General features: G+C 49.4%; 1 protein-coding gene across 2 annotated transcripts; it reads right to left on the bottom strand.

The window, feature by feature from the left end:
* Positions 1-235: 235 nt before the first annotated feature.
* On the bottom strand, positions 236-17,935 carry LOC118504174 (DNA-binding protein D-ETS-4). 2 transcript variants are annotated; one of them, XM_036038323.1, is made up of 5 exons: positions 16,740-17,935; positions 6,321-7,125; positions 6,090-6,250; positions 5,149-5,440; positions 236-2,824 (listed from the first exon to the last, which is right to left on the bottom strand). In XM_036038323.1, exons 1-5 carry the CDS (start codon positions 16,773-16,775, stop codon positions 2,427-2,429), a joined length of 1,692 nt encoding a protein of 563 aa, XP_035894216.1. In that variant the 5' UTR covers positions 16,776-17,935; the 3' UTR covers positions 236-2,426. The 2 variants fall into 2 exon arrangements, with proteins under 2 accessions (XP_035894216.1, XP_035894217.1); XM_036038324.1 differs by lacking the exon at positions 16,740-17,935 and adding an exon at positions 7,234-9,003.
* Between the last annotated feature and the right edge of the window lie 529 nt (positions 17,936-18,464).

The following is an 18,464-nucleotide window of genomic DNA, read 5'->3' as shown; positions in this document are numbered from 1 at the left end:
TCCTTTGGATTAGGTCCCTTGGACTAGGCCCCTTGGACTAGGCCACTTGAACTAGGCCCCTTGGACTAGGTAGACCCCTTGGACTAGGCCCCTTGATCCAGGCCCCTTAGAGTAGGGTCTGTTGGACGTTAATACACAGCATGAGATAACTCATAACCTATAACCGTTGTATAGGAGAAAGAATTGAAGAATATTTCTGTGATATATACAAGCATGAAACACAAACCAAAGTCGGTTGGTTTTGTTAAGTTCTACTTTATTGTACCATAAAAAAAATGTTCGCATTACATATTACTACAGTGCATCTACCTCTTAACCGACCGTTATATGACCAAAAATTGCAGTTGCTTTGCAGATCTGCTGGTGCGTGCAGTTGCGTCGGTATCCTAACGTGGTGGTATGAGCAATAGAACCGCATTCTAACAGCGAACCTTTAACCCTAATCGATCGATCGATTCTATAAAATATTGTGATTACGTTACGAGTGTTTTTTTTTTTATCTGTGTGAGTTTTTTTGTTACATTAAGAAAAGGCACTTAAATCACATGAAGTTATTTGTAGAACAAAACTTACGGCCTACCAACTATGCTCCTCGTCGGAGCTACCCAGACACCGGTGGTAGAAATATGTGAGACGAAAGCATTCCTTAGCACGGGAGTAAGACCACTTTTGAGGTCGTTTAATTAAAGTATGACCACTGTCACTACACTACGTGGGGGGGGGGGGTGGATGGGTTGTATCCATCTTAACGATAAAGGCAACGAAAATTCTTTTAACTTAATATGCATTACCACACTTAAGTGAAGATTCAATGTTACTTTGCTTGAAGCCCTCCTGTTCGAGACGATCGCCCATAACCGTTGAAAAGTCTACGATGAGAAAGTGAGCTCTGTGTTTCTCATCGACGACTGTTGATGCGGTTGCGTCGTTCCAACAAACAACTTCTATGGCTCTTCCGCTTCTTAACAACACAAGCAAAATTAATATCGCGGGGGACGCGCATATATGCCCCGGTTATTTCAAATATTGCAACGATAGCCTAATGTTTGACGCCCACAGGCGTCAATTCGGTTCGCGTGTTGAACCATTTATTTTTCCTTACGGTCTAAAATGCCGCAGCATTGGTTGTTACTTGCTGTAGAGATAGAGATGAGAAGCATTCAGTTGGCGGTGCAGTGAGTGAGATAGGTGTAAAGAGTGAAGCTGGACACGAAGATCAAGGGCAGAGGGCAAGAGAAGAAAAGGGAGAACGTCTTACTGACTACGCGTCGCTACTCACGCACACCTCACGGTTTGGTTGATCTTACGCTAAGGGGCCCTTAACCTACCGTACGGGTTCTGTCTATACCTAGTTAACGATCGTGTTTTGCCTAACACCTAAGCATGTAATGTTCATAGAACTTACGGTAAAAATATATCATAGATATATGGGACCGAAATTACCGATTCTGCCATTGCGGCCAGGCGCCCGTAATACCCGGTGCGCCCGGAAACCAGCACGCCGCAGAACGGTAAGCAATACGTTAAAAAGTAAACGATTAGGTGGGACAGCTTGTGTGCCATCGGGTGCCCGCTCGCGTCATCATCCCAGAGTCGCGGTCGGGAGCGGAGTCGGAATACCTTGTTCCGGCTCATCGTTCCATCCGGGACATTCTAGGTGAGCAAGCGGTGCACGACACAGCAGGACATGTCCGCGAACTGTCCGCCACTCTGGCTCTTCCTGCATCGATCGGATTCAATGCCGACGAGAGCAGCAAGAACAGCAGAAGTTGCGTGTTTTGTGTGTATGTGTTTTTTTCTTTTGCTTTACGAGAGACTGCAACCCGATCGATCGATCGCTTAACTTCAGTCGAAGTAGCGACCGCTGGATGTTGGTGATGATCGGTGCTCTCGCGCTGGCCATTCTCAGCGCCGACCCAGCGATGAAGCGGTAAGTAATCACATCATTTTTAAAGAATATTATCTCATGTCATCCGCGTGTGCGTGTGCCGACTGCCGGATAATCCGGGTTCGGGTTAATACTACCCAAAGAAAGGGATATAGTCCGGGTCCAGTCGTCTGGACACACGCGCCCACATCGGAACGATTCATGACCATGTGGTGTGATAATACAAAAGAGTGATTACACTTTGCACAGGACTGGGTGTGTGGACTGGGGGGGGGTAGAGATTTGTGCCATTCTAACCTAACTTATCTGGTGCCGTTAGCAAAAAAAAAGGTTTAGACAAGTGGAGTTGGCAAACAGGTTACGCTGTGGTAACGCCACAGTGTACAAAGCAATCATGTCCGGGGTGCGTTCGCGCTACCTGTGGTAAAGGTGGACTTCATGTCTTACTGGAGCGCTGGGCGCTCGCTCTAGTGACAAATAAATTATACGTAATAAATAGTATCTTAACTAGGTTGGGGAAGGTTGGGGGGTAGCGTCCTTACAGTGCGTAAGGACTGCAGAACTGGTAGACGAGCCGCTGCGAACGTTCCGTTTTCTGCATGATACCCTTCTTGTAGTACTGCCGTATCGAGCGCGACAGTTTGTCGTAGTTCATGGCGGGCCGGTTCTTGCGACGGCCCCACAATCGGGCAACGCGCACCGAATCCTCGATCTTAAACACACCCTTCGACCGGTCGATCCAACGGATCGCGTTCTGGTGCTGCTCCGGACAGGCCAACAGCTCCTTCAGAAACTGCCACAGATGGATGTGGGAGCCACCGTGGCGTGCTTTCGGTGCTGGGCCACCGGTGGTGGCGGCGGTGGTGCTTGTGGACGCACCACCTCCAGCAGAGGATGAGCTACCGGGGCTTTCCAGGGGCATATCTTCATCGTCATCTGGAAACAGAGAGAGAGAGAGAGAGAAGAGAAAAAACGAGATGAAGGTTAGATGAGTGTGTTTTCTGGAGAATATTTGGTGATGATTAAACATTTCGCAACGGTGGGAAATATCGGGCCACTATTGTTGGAATATTGCAGCAAAGAGGATCCACCGAGACAAGAAACAGGGGTTTGCGTCCTTCACCTGATTAGGTTGACGAGGGTCTTCGAGGTTAGGTCCGCAAACAGCCACTTAGGTAAGAGGTAGAAACTCTCATTCCAAGGATCGTATCATCGTAAATGACTCATGTAGTTTGAGCATTTTATTATGTACTAAAAGTTGTACTAAAACACACAAGTACTTTAGCCTATAAGTTCAAAAGATATCTTTTAGGACAATTTTTCTTGTCAGGCTTAATGCTTCAAACTAATTACGCCTTTCAAAATGGCGCTCAAAATGTCAAAGACACATTCCGGGACGCTTGTGTCACCATCACTACCATGCATTCGAATCAAAAGCTGCGTGAAGGGAAAAAATGCGAAAGTAAGACAAAGACTCACACACACACACACACAATTACCATAATCGTATGCAAAACTGAACTCAGAAACCTCTGGTCGGACATTTGGTTCCACTAGTTGCGATCGAGCCAATTGTGAGTGCGCACTGGCTGGTCCTCAACGCTTCTACATCCAAGTAGCCAAATAAAATGTAGGATTAAAAAGACAAACACCAATACCAGTACGCTAATCTTAGGGCGATAGGCTAATAAATGGTCGCACTTTGAGATGGATCTTATAATCGCTGTAAGCTTTCCCCCTTTGGAAAGAAGAAAACAACGCACAAACAAGCAGCCATGAGCCATGGCCGGTTTGGCAACGCGAGCGACGATCGACGGGCGTACTGCGCCAGAGAAAGCAACTCAGTACTAGGGGGTGTGCAGACGTGGTAAGGAAGTCTGAAGAAGACAGAGCTGGCCGCACACCTCACTTTCCCTTTTCCCCCTTTTTCGCCATCTTTCTCTTCCATCGTTTCCATCAAAGCGATAAAGGTAAACCTCAAGGACGTTCGAGCGTGTGGCGGTTATGTATGGGCTGAACTCTCTTCCGAACTCCGAGGGAAGAAGTGGGGTTATGTTGCTGAGCTGAGGTGATCGTGGGCTGATCGTACACCGTTGGTGAAGTGAAAGATCAACCTCAGGAAGGAGCTGTTGTCCCCTCAACGCCATGCCCTGGGATCACGATGATGGAGTCATTTTCTTCCATACACCTCTCGAGAGGGTCGTTCCAGCGCTTTCTTCGGTGACTACGGCGCGCTGCGTAAAATTAGTGTGACGGCGAATTTTTGCGCTGTTGGTTTACTTGGTGCACACGCCAGTGAAAAAAAAAAAACAAACGGGCAAAGGCCGTACGATCGGAATAACAAACTGTTCGAGAAATCGACACAAGCCACGACACAAATCAGGCAGAAACATAAAATAGGAGTTACGTGAAAGAAATCACCGAGTGAAAGAGATGTGGAGGGGGGGTGTTGCGTGTTTTGGGAGATGCGAACTCGTTTGCAGTCTTCTCCATCTTTAGACGAGTCGGTTTTGTTACGATCGTGTGTGCGTGTTTTTGCACACCGAAAGCAATGGCCGGACGGGAGAAACTGTTTGTTTACCATTAACTTCAAGGTAAAAGTCTGGGTCTGTAGATCGCTGTACGAAAAAAAATGACACCCTCTCTACGTACGATCGAGGGATTGGATATCAGCTCACAAATTCTCTTTGGTGGACTCTGCTGTGAAAATATTCGTCCAAAAGAAAAAAACTCCCAGCAAAACCTGTTCCAGGGCTGGAGCTGTAATCAGCCAAAGCTGTCCAAAAACTCGAAACTCCAGAAGCAGGAGATGCGAAATAAAACCAAAAAGCCAAACAAAGCCTTGAAGCATTAAAAACTGCTCCAGACAACGGTAGGCAGGGTAAGACCTTCTGGTGCTGCTGCTGATCGTTATTCCGAAGGTCGTTCCAAGGCGAAATGGATGTCCGTGGGTTTGTATCGTGTTTCCGATCGCGATGGCGAACAGCGGGCGACAAGGGTTCCGGGCGAAGGGTGCACTGTGCATACCCCGAACGCTACATAAAATCAATTTCACCAGAGAAAGTCCAGCGCGAGAGCGTTCGGGTTGATGAGGTGGAGTACGCAACGGGTGTGTACGACGACCGAGGTTGTGTTTGTTTTGGAATTGGTTAGCGAGTTTAAGCAAAGCGTTTGCTTTTTTTATGGGGAGATGAATATGACTGAGAGTATAATATCGGAGGACCCTAATGATCTTCTAAAGATAGTTAAACAGAACTTACCATCACTGATGTCACCGTTCATGGAGTCGCTGTCAAAGTTCTCCACCATCGGAGGGCTTGTGCTGGGGCCGGGTGTGACACTGCTGGCACTGCTGGACACCAACACCCCACCGAGCACACTGTCCGTGGGCAATCCTCCCGCAAAGCTGCTGTTAGTGCATCCCATCGTTGAGATGACACCACCGGTGGTAAGACTCTCGGTGACCATACTGTCGACGGTCGCATTATCGCCTACCATCAGCCGGTGGATCTGTTTCCAAAGTTCCAGATATCCGTGCAGCTTATCGCCACCCTGTAGAGAAAGAGATGAAGTACCGGAGACGTTTTAATCAGTGAGCAGAAGAATAATTCTTCTGGCAGACGCCACCGGAATAGGTCGCTCAACGGTTCTCCGTGCGATTTCAAAATGGTATCATTTGAATGGAATGTTGGAGCAGCAGCCCTGGCTCCGCGCGTACTCCACGCTTGGAGCTTAGACGGTATGAAAGACTGGTTTTTGCCCTGGGATGATGATTACCCTGGACCAGACGGGTGCAAGAAGAGGAAGGTGTTACGACTTCGACAACACCGCTCCGAAGCGTTACAAATACATAAAATCGCGGTGAAAGTGAAAAGCCGCCCGGCGTAGCGAATCCACACACACATACAGGCATGCGTTCAAAATGGCAAAGCAATGGTGGTGAACCGACCCCGAGCGGGAACCAGTTCATTGGATGGCGTTCACAACGCGAACGAAATTCAACCACCGGATCGCCAAACCACAAAACAAACTCACAGCGTGTGCTTTCCAGATGGATCGCCCCGTGTGCGATTGTGTGCGTTTGGCCTTCTCACGATCGCCCCCTTCTGAGTGGAGGCTGACGTCATCGAAGCCGATCGGTTCGGTAACCGGGTGTATATCGCACCATTTGACGGAGTCGCCAGCTCTCTGTGTCGCTTACCTGCGGTATACGGCGCACAAACTCTTCCAGCGGCAGTGCTGCCAGTTGGGCTCCATTTTCCGGGAACAGGGCCGGTAGGTTGTCTAGCCGGGGCAGGAAGTATTTGCCCATCGCTAGCTCCAACCACTGATGGACCTTGGCCGTTGTCCACTGTTTGGGATCTGTTGGGAGAGAAGATCACGGCACGGTGTTAGAGAGAAGGATACTGGCGCCTTCCGCGAGATCACTTACCGGAGGAGATGCCCAGCTCGGTGCAGGTCGACTGCACACCGTTCTTCATCTCCTGCAGTGCGAACTCAAACACCGGCCCGATGTCGACATGGGTCGTCAGCCCTCCGATCAGCGAATCCAGCTCTAAAGGTTTCAAATTATGCCGGCGCTGGAAGCTGGTGTCCTGCAGATGTTCCCGCAGTATCTGGAACCCGCCCTGCGGTTTGATATCGGGCTGCTCAAGCTGTCCACAGCTGTAGTTTGGCTCGAGCTTCACGTAGGCCGGTGACGGTGGCGCTTGCGACGGATGGTACGGCGATGAGTCACCGAGCAGCGAGTCGAGATCGATGCTCGTTTCCGTGCCCGAATCGTACTCGGTTTTGATGGGCCGATCCAGCAGACCGCCGTTGTACACGGGCGACAGGGTACGGTGGGTGGGCAGTGGTTGCTGGTGCGGATGGTCCAGCAACCCGTAGGACGATGCGGTTGATTCCGGTGAGGCGGGATTGCTGCTGATGACGCTGCCGCAGCTACTGTAACCGCTGCTGCTCCAACTGTCCGACCAGGGCGTCGACGTGCAGGGCTGCTCCTGTTTCATCGGCTGCATCGGCCCACCGCCGGTCGGCACGTCGTGAAAGATCGTGGCCGGTATGTACTCCGGGCTTTGGGCTGGACCGCCGTAAGCGTGCTGCTGCTGCTGCTGCTGCTGCGACTGGGGACTCAGTGGGACCTCACCGTCGTTCGGGAGTACCGACAGGTCAAACAGTTCCGCGTACGATGCGTACACGTCCGACGTATAGTTACCGGCCGGCACGGTCTGGGGCGTCTACAGGAAGGGGACAACAAGCAACAACAATCGATGGTTAGAGCAGGTAGCGGAAGCTTCTAGATGGATGATCCCTCCGAAAAAAAAACAATTCTAATGTCCACTCACTAGAAACTAGATCACAGACGATACACACGCGCGCCCCGGGGTTAGCGTGTATCGAGTCTTCCGAAACATATCACAGACTGACACACGCTGCTAGACCTAGAACAAGGTGTAGCAACAACGTGCCGGTGGCGATCGCTGAGATCCTACAAAACCCATCCCCGCCATACACCAACACATAAGCGGAGTGTTTCGCGAATTCCTTCACCTCCCCGGCTTCACAGGCGGAGGTTCCACTGTTTCCACTGGCATGACTAGAGCCGGGCTATACGGCATCGTTGACGTCGGTGGGAACGTCAGCAGGCACAAACGATCGCAACGCAAGCCAATAAAAAGCTACGAGTACTAGGTAGAGAGGCAAACATTCTACTACGCCATCGTTTCGCGTAATGCCATTTCCTGCTCTATGCCTCCCTATGTCACGTTTTTTTCTCACTGCTCAACCAGCTTCTGAATGGTGCGTCTTGTTCTCATGCACTGATCGTACAGCCAGCGACACACAGAAGCAACCCCATCCTGGGTGTCTCACTGCTTCAAACGATGGCTAGTCGCGAGCTTGCAAACATCGGCTCAATCGTTTTTCGCAACGAACGTGGCTCAGAGCTTTCGGCGTTGTTTGTTTACGTGTGTATGTGTGTTGACAGTTGGTTGTTGTCTAGCGGTCTATGCGGTGCCTGCGTCATCTCTTGAGAGCTGCCAAAGCTTGAAGGCCAGCAGTATGAGCTACACGTTTCATTAGTATTCGCAAAACTGGGATCACCACACGCTGGTTCTAGTTGTGGAGCGGTTCTCAAGGTCTACACGCTTCACTGGAGACTGAGGATAAAGCTCATAAAGACGGTGGCACGGTTGTATAGTTGGCGTAGAGTTCTAGCCTGACTGACGGTAGTATCCCCACCTGCTTTAGTATCTCACTCAGCAGCTGCTCAGCTACGCGCGCCAACTGTTCCATCATGGCGCTGCTCTCTCCCGTTCGCTTAGACATCGTCGCTGGTGGTGCCGCCTTGAGATGCCGCAGTGGCCTCTTCTGAACTGTTTTTAGGTTTACCCACTCGGCGTGCTGGCGCCTTTTATAGCGCACCAGGCCAGCGTGTCCACTAATCAAAACATCTCATCAACCATATCTTGCCCATGTATCCCGTTATCACCCGGCCGTTCTGGTGGGTACCTAGCGGTGCTGGACACCGATCGGTATCATGCCAAATGTTGCCATGGTTTTCTTTACCCGCTGGGATCTATTAAATAAATGACCGATTGTATATGACACCCGAAACATGTGTGGGTTTGGGGCTGATAAGATTCCTGGAACAGCCTACTTTGTTGCACCGAGAGATGCAGAGGCGCGCCGGCATGTCTTTTCGTGTGTGCGTTGACCATATCTTAGATTCCTAGCTGGGGCACTCGATTGGTCCGTACCGGTGGGTACTCGCCACCAATCGGAACTGCTGTACCCACGGGAGGGCGTTCTGTTTGCCCCGATGGAGCCTTAAGGCTCGAAATGTCCCGAGGCAAACCAATCAACGGCCAAAAAGGTCGATCGTGTGTACCGTGCAAACTTGTTTCGTCTTGCTGAGCGACGTACGTAATGATCTAAATTTAGCACCAACTCTCGCACGTCAAATACTCGCACAATCATCATCGTCACCTGTCAGAGGTGCCTCGCCGCGATCGTGTACTGTAGCGATCGGTAATAGGGGGATTGAATGAAAATTAGCGAAAAATCTACCGAGCCTGATCACGTCATATATTGATCGCTTGTCCGGACTCGTACTCCCCCCAAAAAAAAAAAGCTTGACGTCAGTGTTGCGATTCATTGATGCGACGGGCAGCTGGAAAAGTACCGGGGCGCAATCGCGCACCTCCGATCCCTGAATGGATGCAGCCAGATCGTGTCGATTACGGCGAAAATCGTTTTATAGTATCGGGTTGCTGTTGGGTTTGGCAGATGGGAAAGCGACGGAGCATTGTAGTTTGAGGATGGGAAAATGTAGCAAAAACGCTGCTAGAATGACGTTTTCCTCACAGGGAGCTCATTATAATCGATTCGAGGAACCTGACCGTTCTCTCAGACATTTCTTTAAATTGAAACAATTTCTACCGAACTCAGGTGTTGATGCATGTGGCAGGTTAGCAAACATTTAGCATGCGAGATGATGCGTTTGCTGCCAGAATAGTTATTGATGCATTCAGCGCTCGGAGCGCGCTTATTGACAAGCGGGTGAAAATGGCATGCATTGCAAATGTTGCTCCATCCTACTGTTGCCTGGCAACATGGCACGTAGCGTACGCGATTGTTCTATGCTGGCACACCTTAAACACGACCGATTGTTTATGCAAGTAGCAGCGACGACATGCACCGAGGTGCGGCATATACGGTATATGCGAGACACCATAAATATTTATGTCAGCACCAACGCCGCCGCACACTGCTGGCCGATTTCGCCCAATCGTTTCAGGTGCATTTCATCAGCCCACAGGTCTGTTTGCATTCGTACCGCACAAGAGTCTGAAAACAAACTTTCTGCCCAGTGGTTTACCCATTCTTCTGCCCGCGATTGATGGCGGACAGGCTAGGCGGACTAACTTTCTGTGCCGTGCGGACGCGCACAGAAATCTAATGAAGCCTCGGCTATCTGCAATAAACCATTTTTGCACACTTTCGACAGCGGACAAATCGGTTTTGGGTGGCTCTCGTACGTCTGGGCCGCGCGAGGTCCAGGTTTCCTTTCTAATTAAACGAGCAACCTGAAGCAGAATGATGCTCGCCAATGCTCGATAAGGCATGGAGCAAAGAAAGTGTGCCCGTGATGTGCTAGAATCGGCTCCGGTAGAATGTAGTTAGGTCTGGGCATGGGCATCGCTCGGAGACTGGTTCTGGCCGGTTCGCCACTTCCCAAGGTCTTCTTCTGCCACGTTTGGTCGATCTCCTTCGGTGCAAAACTTTCCCTTCTACACGTGCACGGGAACCGATCTGGAGCAATTAAATTAGAGCCAAGTCCCCGTTTACCTTTTCCGATTGCGATGGGCAGGCAGGTTTTGGTGCGAATGGACCAAACCCCTCGATCCCAACACTGCGGAAGTAACTCTCGGCTTCAGCCGGACCATGTTTGGGAGGTAGCAGGTTTTATTTTTCTGCCGGGCGTGGATCACAATGAATGAACATCGGGACATGAATGAGAGAGGCTTGGGAGGCATATGGGACAACACCTGCTGGTGCGTTATGGTCACCAAGTACGGTGCAGCCTACTTCCTGCCAGACTTAAGGGCTCGTCTATTCCAAATGGAGATTAAAAACAAAAGTGTACCAATCTGGGAAAACTTCAACGAGATTGATTGAGGGCGATCTTGGTTGAAGTTAAGTTCTTGATCGCCAGCATCCAGAGAACCTCAAGGTTAGCTCTGAGGGTAAGACAAAATTCTGCTGTCAAGATCGCGATCAACCTTGGCCGTTGTAGAATCGTGAGCAGCCACAAAATCCGTCTCACTTTGCATTTGTTTATTTACTTTCTGAAAGTCATGCTAGTTGTTTGATTCGCTTAACTGCCTGCTCATCGATCGACTCTGTGTTCAGAGCTCACACGCCTTCCACACGCTACAGAAGCTCTAAGTTCTAAGTGGAACAAAACGGTATGTCATTTTGATTAGTCAGCAGCAGCTGTAGGTTTTTTTCTATGACAAGCAGAAAATAAAACAGATTTGCATACGTTTGCATTAAGCGTGCTCTGAGGTTCTCAACAAAAACGGATCTAATTGGAGTCGGTAAGAGCGACGAATTGATCTCACCCCCACTCAGAACTTAAGAACTTAAGCTTGGTGACTATTCAATAGTAATCTCAAAAACTGAGACCTGCTCTTCGCTTACTTCTTTTCCTCAAAAATCATTACCGTCACATCTTCAGGAATATGCAATCTACCTTCAAAGCCCATCAGGAAGCCCGTTGTAAGGCTTCTCCGTCTCCAAAAAAACAGCCAAAGTTTTCACGCTTTACGCCGAGCGAAATGGGCGAAACGAAAAGCTGGCGCGTAACCTTTCGACCATCGATTGGCTGCTCCGGCTGCGCCATTAGTATGCAGGAATCTGGTAACATTATGCAAAATTAACTACCGATATCGGGGCGTCAAGCTGGATTTCGTGGACATTCGATACGCAGCAGCAGCAGCGGTAGAAGGAACAGAAAAATAAACTCAAAATACTATGCTCCATCTCGAATCTGAGGTTCGAGAATCGCCTAAAATGTGCCGAACAAACACCCAGTGCCCAGTGTTTGTGCGGATCGACAAAGACCGGTTCTGCTGGCGATTCGGGGGGGGGGTTTGCGAATGTGATCGCGGAAGCAGAAACATTCGATCCATTCCTCGCCGCTGCTGCCATTTTGTTTCGTGGTTTGTGTAGCTCTGTTTTTTTGATTCTCCTCTTGATGTTTCGCTTGGTGGAGTTCTATGTGCCAGCGAGGCGAACTCACCTCAGAACGTTGGGATACCGGTTTGGGGCAGGTTTTATTTGGCATGGTGATCGTAGATCGTAGTTTCATGCCAGAAGGGAGCTCTATTTGACGCTACATTAGCTGCACAATAGTACCTAGTGCTGGGCGAGTGATCGTGCCCTGGAACGGATCGAACAAAACACTTTCGATTTTAGAACAAGTCACGCTCGTTCAATGTAAGCCCCGTCCTGCTGACGACGTTGACGAGCCCAACCTGTACGGTGGATGGCGTTGAAGTTGTCCCGGAGCTAACTGGAGCCCTCCGGATAACTTCCTGGATTAACAGGCAGGTTCCAAGCAGCCCGGTTGCATCGATCGTACGCGCTTCAAACTGGATTAGGGTTGCGTAACCCAGCACCCTCTGTCTGCTCGCGGAAGGCTTTCGATTCGCTAGAAACTGCATTTTTGGGTCACCCGTTGCCTGCTGCCGTAGAGCGGTCCGTAGCGCAGAGAAGTGAAAGTGAAAGGCAACCACACCAAACCACTGCTTTGTGACGTCAAACATATGAAAGCGCAAGGCAGGTAGTGGTGAATCAGTTCGGATTAGCTAGATTTGGTCGGGGAGCCAGCGCAAGGTGCTTCGGATTGCACAAGATGCACGTGAGTCAACGACGACTGCGTCAACGAATCTATAACCTTCAGGTACTGAAGTGAAGTTTGCCGGATCGCTCGGCTGGTAGCTTCGTAGGAAATACCCAAAACCTACATACCGTTGCAGAATCGCTGGCTGTACATTACATAAGGTACCTGAAGACTTGGTGAAGCTCCAAGAAAGAAGAAAAAAACACATCAACAATCTCAACCCTGAGTTGCTAATTCTCTTTCTTAAGAGTTTGTTGGACGGGGAAAACCCAGCGCAAACCGGTGAGGTTTGGTCACGAAGTCCGTGTGCAGCTTACCGTGACGGTGGCTCAGCGACTTGCTCAATTGAGCGACGCGCAAGTGACGAACTTGTTTTCTGCCGCGAATTGAGCAATCTCGATACGATATGCTTCGTTCGTACTTTATTCGCGTAATGTGGCCCGTTCCGTGTACGACTGTGGTCGAAAGATCGGGAGCAAGGATAGCCAGGAATGCCGCTGCCATGTTGATCTTTTGCCCGTTTATGAAGGGTGTGCTGAGATCGTGAAGGCTCTTTAGTAGACTCCAAGCCGGCATACAATGTTCTGAGCTAAGTCTCCGCTGTCAAGGTTTACTGTGTCGGGAGCGTTATTGTGTGATTGAATTCCAGAACATAACCAGTCCACCAGCAAAAGAGGTGTGTTCTAACGGCTGAGCTGCCAGAGCGATAAAATATTAAACTGCCACAGGCTCATGTGGTGTCGTTTGTGACTCGATTGTCCAAGCTGTTTCAACCAACCCGGACGACGGACGTTAATCCGGACTTACAGAACGATCGTGGGCCGTTTGAAAGTGTCATGACAGGAATCAGATCGTTTCCTAGACTGCTCGTACCGCCCGCTGCTATATTTAGCGCTGCTCATTATTGATCACAAAATGCGATTTTTATCGGCGCGATCGGATTGTCGCAGACTGACGCACGTAAAACGGGCGCTAGCACGTCGATCAGTCAGTTTTGACGTGCCCGGACGGAACTCTCCATTCCATACGCGTTTCTGCGATCTTGCTACCCTTTGCGCCCTGCTCAGGTGTATTTCGGGTGTATTTGCTTGATCGAACGTTCTAAAAATAGAACTTCGCTCTCAGCGTTTGCTGATCACGGTCGGTGAGCGTTGTTGTTCTTCAGCAGATATAAATTGAAGGATTAAATGCAAATTAATTCGATCATTAAACCCTTTGATGGAATGGCTGAGATATAAAGCTCGCGGTGTATCGCTTGGACACACAGCTAGATCAGTGTGTTCCATGTACAGAACAAAGGACTAGTTCTGTCTCGGTGCCTTCGTTGTAACACCAGAGAAATAAATTTGCTTTCCTTTTTTACTCCCCCGTCCCGGCCTGATCTTCACCTCTCGAACCACCCCCAGCAAACTGGTGGGTGAGGGGATCAACAGGAAGAAAAAAAAAATCGTCCAACTACACAAACGGATAAAAGTGAAAGTTTGTTTGCGCAGAGCGGTGTTGCGACCAGTGCACAAGGTGTCGCCATTTTACAACGCCGAGTACTAAACGTACATCCAGCAAAAAGCGAAGTCAACAATAAACCAACCCGCTAAGAAGTGGGAAACGATCATAAATAAGTCATTACGGACGGAACAAAATGTGCTGAAGGTCGACCGTCGTTCGAGTGGCGTCAAAAACTGGCACACACTGTGTGGCCGGCGGGCTGCACGTCAAACAAGCGCAAACGTGTCCAAGCTTCCAGCCTCGTCCATCCATCGATTTGCACAAACACACAGGCGCAAAACTTGTGAAACCATGTCTTCCCAACGGGGGGAGTTGAAGCCGTTCAGAGCAAGCGGGATGATGTCATCGACGCGGTCCGCCGCCATGTTGGATTAGGATCGGTCGGTAGTGTTGGTGTGGCTGGCTCAGGCTCAGGTGTGGTGGCGACTCGGTAGATGATCGTCCACACCCTGTTAACCGCTCCCTGTCCCGAGTGGTCCCGTCGAGAATGGTAGCGTTTTCTTCCTCCTTTCGAAAAACCTCCGTCTCATAACGATCGGCAAATGAAATAGACGGTGACGGTACAGTGGGTTTTGCGTTTTTTTGCAATGTCACACCAACCACATCTGGTCGGTGTACGCTAATGAGACTGGGACACACGCTGGTGAAAATGGTGTAACATTCCAGTAGCCACTGATTACACCGATCTCGCGTCCTGTGTGTGGATTCCATCGGGTTAGAAAGCCCTGAGCATCACGGCCACTAGGGGTGCTTTTTGCTGTTCGAATCGAATCAAAACGCTGACTAAGCGCGATCTGGTAGTGTAGCAATCAGTTTTGCATATCACTCAACGCCTCTCCTGGTGATCAGGACATGAACGCGCGGGTATGGCTGGACGACGGCGGAGTGGGGAACCGCAACACTGCTTGCTCTTTTCTTGCCTCTAATGACGTCGGTACGGAACCGGTCCCCAAATGCGTACCGTAAGCCCTTCGGAAGTTGGCTGCGAAATAGGTGAAATGAATTCCACGATCGAGTGGGATTTTTTGCTTAAATAATGCCTGTGTTTAATCATGAGTGTTTCTTTTTCGAGCTAAGATGTCGTGAGGGGTGTGTAACGTGACTAAGAACAGCGATCAAAACGGAGTCACTCTACTGAAGTAGAATTTACTTCGAAGTGCTGGCCTGCTTTTAAAAATCATCGACACTATTGGCCGAACTGGCTGACACATCAACACCATCACTTCATCTCAATTTCGACCTTTACGAGCTGGGTCGTCTGGTGTCATTCACAAGACATGACCAATCCACCAGAGCCTGAGGACTCTATATCGCTGTAAAACTCAGTGAGCTTATTTTCTCCATCGTACTTCTATACATACGAGTTAGGGTGGTTCGATGGCCACGACAGCGGCGCCGGTCTTCACACGGCAGCACCGGAGTTCAAATCCCATCCAGACCGCCACTCCGTACGCAGGGCTGACTACCTTTGCTGAGGGTAAAATCAAGTCACAGAAAGTCAGCAATGGCAGGCCGAGACCTTTACAGGTTGTCAACGAAGAAGAAAAATGTAAGAGGCCAAAAGACCTTCTCTCGATCGAGGCAAACAGGACTCTGGGAGTTTTAGACAGAGTCAAAGTTGCAGAGGCATATGTGAGGGCTAAGACTTGAAATGTCCTTTACAATCCCAGCTTCGTCCGTTCGGGATTCTGAACTTGAAGTCGTTGTTTTAAATCCAAAATTGTATTTAATCTCATAAAGACTTCCAGTACCTGTCAAAATGTTGACAAATGTCACTACCGATGGAGCAGCATGGTCTTTTGTAGGTTTCAAGGGGGGACGTTTTAAATTTACTTTTTAAACTTAGAATTCAGAAAATGTGAGAGTAAGAGGTATAAAACTTAGTATTGAGTAACATAAAGCAATAAAGTTCTTTTCCCTAAACATGCTACCGCTCTCTTTGTAGAAGCCTTTTTAGCACACTTGTACTAAAACCGAGATTAGTAGCATAATAAATTAATTAGCACACATCTGTTTCACCATATTCAAAGAAAGAGAAATAAATTGAAGAAATAATTGTGCTAATTGTGTATCAGACACACACACGCGCACCTAAAAACAAAGCTCAGAGCAAAAAATCCGACCAAAAACAAAAAAATGCTAGACTGTACTAAATACATTAGCACCATCATAAAATCCTGTGCCTTTGGTGGTTTGCAAGGGGAATCACCCGGTATTCTTCAACCAATTCCCTCCAGCAACAACAAGGGAAAAAACGACAGCTTAAAGCAAATTGTGTATGTTTGTGTTGTGATTTGCGCCCACTGTTTGGTAAACACACGCCTAAAGGTCTCCCTTAGCTCGGCTGCGAGTGGAGGTTCATCAGTAAATGCGTCGTTCACTTCCAGTGGATTTAACTACTTGCGGCTGTGTGTTGGTGAGTGTGTGTGTGTGTGTGTGTGTGTGTGTGTGTGTGTGTGTGTGTGTGTGTGTATACAACCGTGTGATGGATTCACAGGTATGTATTTGCACCGAAATTAACCATTCCCTTTGTACCAGCGCGTGCGCGTTTAAAGTCGTTCGCGCCGAGTTCGTGCGGGGTACAGCTAATAAATGCGTTTTAATTGCGCTCCGTCCAGCGTCTCGGTGTGTATCGGTTTGGCTGGAGTTCAGTCGGGTTTGCCATTTCAGTCAAGTTGTGGAGGCGCAAAATGAAACGAAGAAACGAAAAAAAAAACTGCTGGGAACCGAGCTGAGCAAATGTGCGTCATCGGTTGCTGAGGTTGAGCGTGTAAATTACATCACCCCCGGATGGATGGAACGCTCAGTTTTCTTTACCTCCCAGGTGTGTTTTCGATTCAATCGGAGATATTCGGTGCGGGCAGAAAAGGCGGGGGGAGTAAAACTCTTCGAAGAAGAAGACGGGAGATGGGGGCTTATCGGACATGTTTCGCTTACCTTTTCCTTCGGGTACAGCATCATTTCGTACGCCATTATTATGCTTGTGTGTGAGTGGTTTTTTTTGGTCTTGCAATGCTCTCAAGTACACGCCAAGTTTGTTTTGTTTACGTTGCGCGTTGGTGGTAGTGTGTATAATCACGACGATGATGATGACCGTATAATGGATGCGTTATCAAATCGCCGGGAGTTACTGATAGCACACACGCGCAAACTGAGCACTGAGCACTAAGCACACGCGCGCCCGTCCGTTGTTATTTCACCTTTCACTTCGAGGGCGCATATGTGGGTGTGTGTAAGGCTGGGTGGGGTGTTTTTTTCTTCGCTTTTTTAATTATCTCCAGACAAAAGCCGCAAAACTCTGCGCGCAGAGCTGCATCCCATTAATCAAGTTCAAAGGCTGGCGATTGTTTCACGACGGCACTTGTTGTCATTCGTGGGCGAAAATAGATTTTAATAGGGTGCCCCGTGTGCGAGATATCGGCTCCAGAGGTGGCCTCACCGTAAGCAGACCGAGCGCCAGACTAAGAATCCGGAGAATCTTTTGCACGGTTTTCGGACTCGCCGTGGGGACTGATAAGGTGGTCCGGCTGGCGCTATCAGTAAGCAGAGCGGCACACTTCGTCTGTTTGGCTTTCGAAGAAAACCGTCCACGGCACAGAACTAGGTCCGATGGCTCGGTTTGCGAAACTGAGGTACACAAGCACCCCGCTGACTTGCTTGATAAACTTCGACCTTCGCTGTACTCTGTGACACTCTCGACTGCACAAACACGCGCGCGCGCGGCCAAACACACACTCTTGATCTTGGTCCTTGATGTCTGACGGGTTAGCTCACACCAGCTCTAGGTGGCAGCTACTGGGACAAGTTGATGTCCCACACTTGTTGCACTTGATCTTCACTACTGTCCCATATCCTTCTTCACCTTCGAAACCACACTTGAACACTTGGACTCTATAATCCTGCACATCAACCACACACTGGTACAAATACTGGACCGAACCGGTCAGAGAGGAAAAATGCGATGGACACGAAAAAAACGGCGCAATCCAGCATCCAACAACGCTGCTTCTGCTTCGTTCGGCTTTTGGTTCGTGAATAAGCGAACGGTTTGCGAACGCGCTAAGCCGATCCGATGGGGCCCGACTCGACGCCAAAAAAAAAAACTGTATCCCCCACCCTAGCTGAGGGCTTTCACTCGCTCTCTCGCTCATTCCCGGGTGAGAATGACCCACCACCACCGGCCCAGCAGGGTGGAAAGAGAAGTGAGAGCGAGCGAGCGCGGTGATTATATTGGCCATTTCAGGCAACTTGATTCCAACACATCCCCTCGGAATCGCACCCCCGGTCCCCATCCCCGGGGTGGAGGGGTTGGTGCAGGGTTGGTTTCGCTGGAACTGGTGTGCGTGCGTGGCTCGCGCACCACGCGTTTCGTGGTCGCGCAAAAACCCGGCACAGCCGCTGCTCATGCTTCGTTTTTTGAAAGTTTTATTTTTCACATCTTTAACCAAATCCCGAGTCGCGAGTCGGAGGTTTGCTTATAATGCGGCGTACCCACTCTATTGCGCGTGTGTGTGTGTGTATGTGTTTTTTTGTTTGTTTCGCTTCGCTCTATCTGTTGTTATTTCTGTTAGTTTGTTAGCTCTTGGTTTTGTTGGTTTTGTTTAGTTTTTCGCTATTACGACCGTCTTATTATTCACTCCCACGTCAATAGGTTGATCGTGT

The sequence above is a fragment of the Anopheles stephensi genome, chromosome 2, assembly GCF_013141755.1.
Source record: "Anopheles stephensi strain Indian chromosome 2, UCI_ANSTEP_V1.0, whole genome shotgun sequence".
In the NCBI taxonomy this organism is placed as follows: Eukaryota; Metazoa; Arthropoda; class Insecta; order Diptera; family Culicidae; genus Anopheles; species Anopheles stephensi.
Note: the sequence above shows the minus strand (reverse complement) of the source record. Positions and strands in the feature narration are given on the sequence as shown.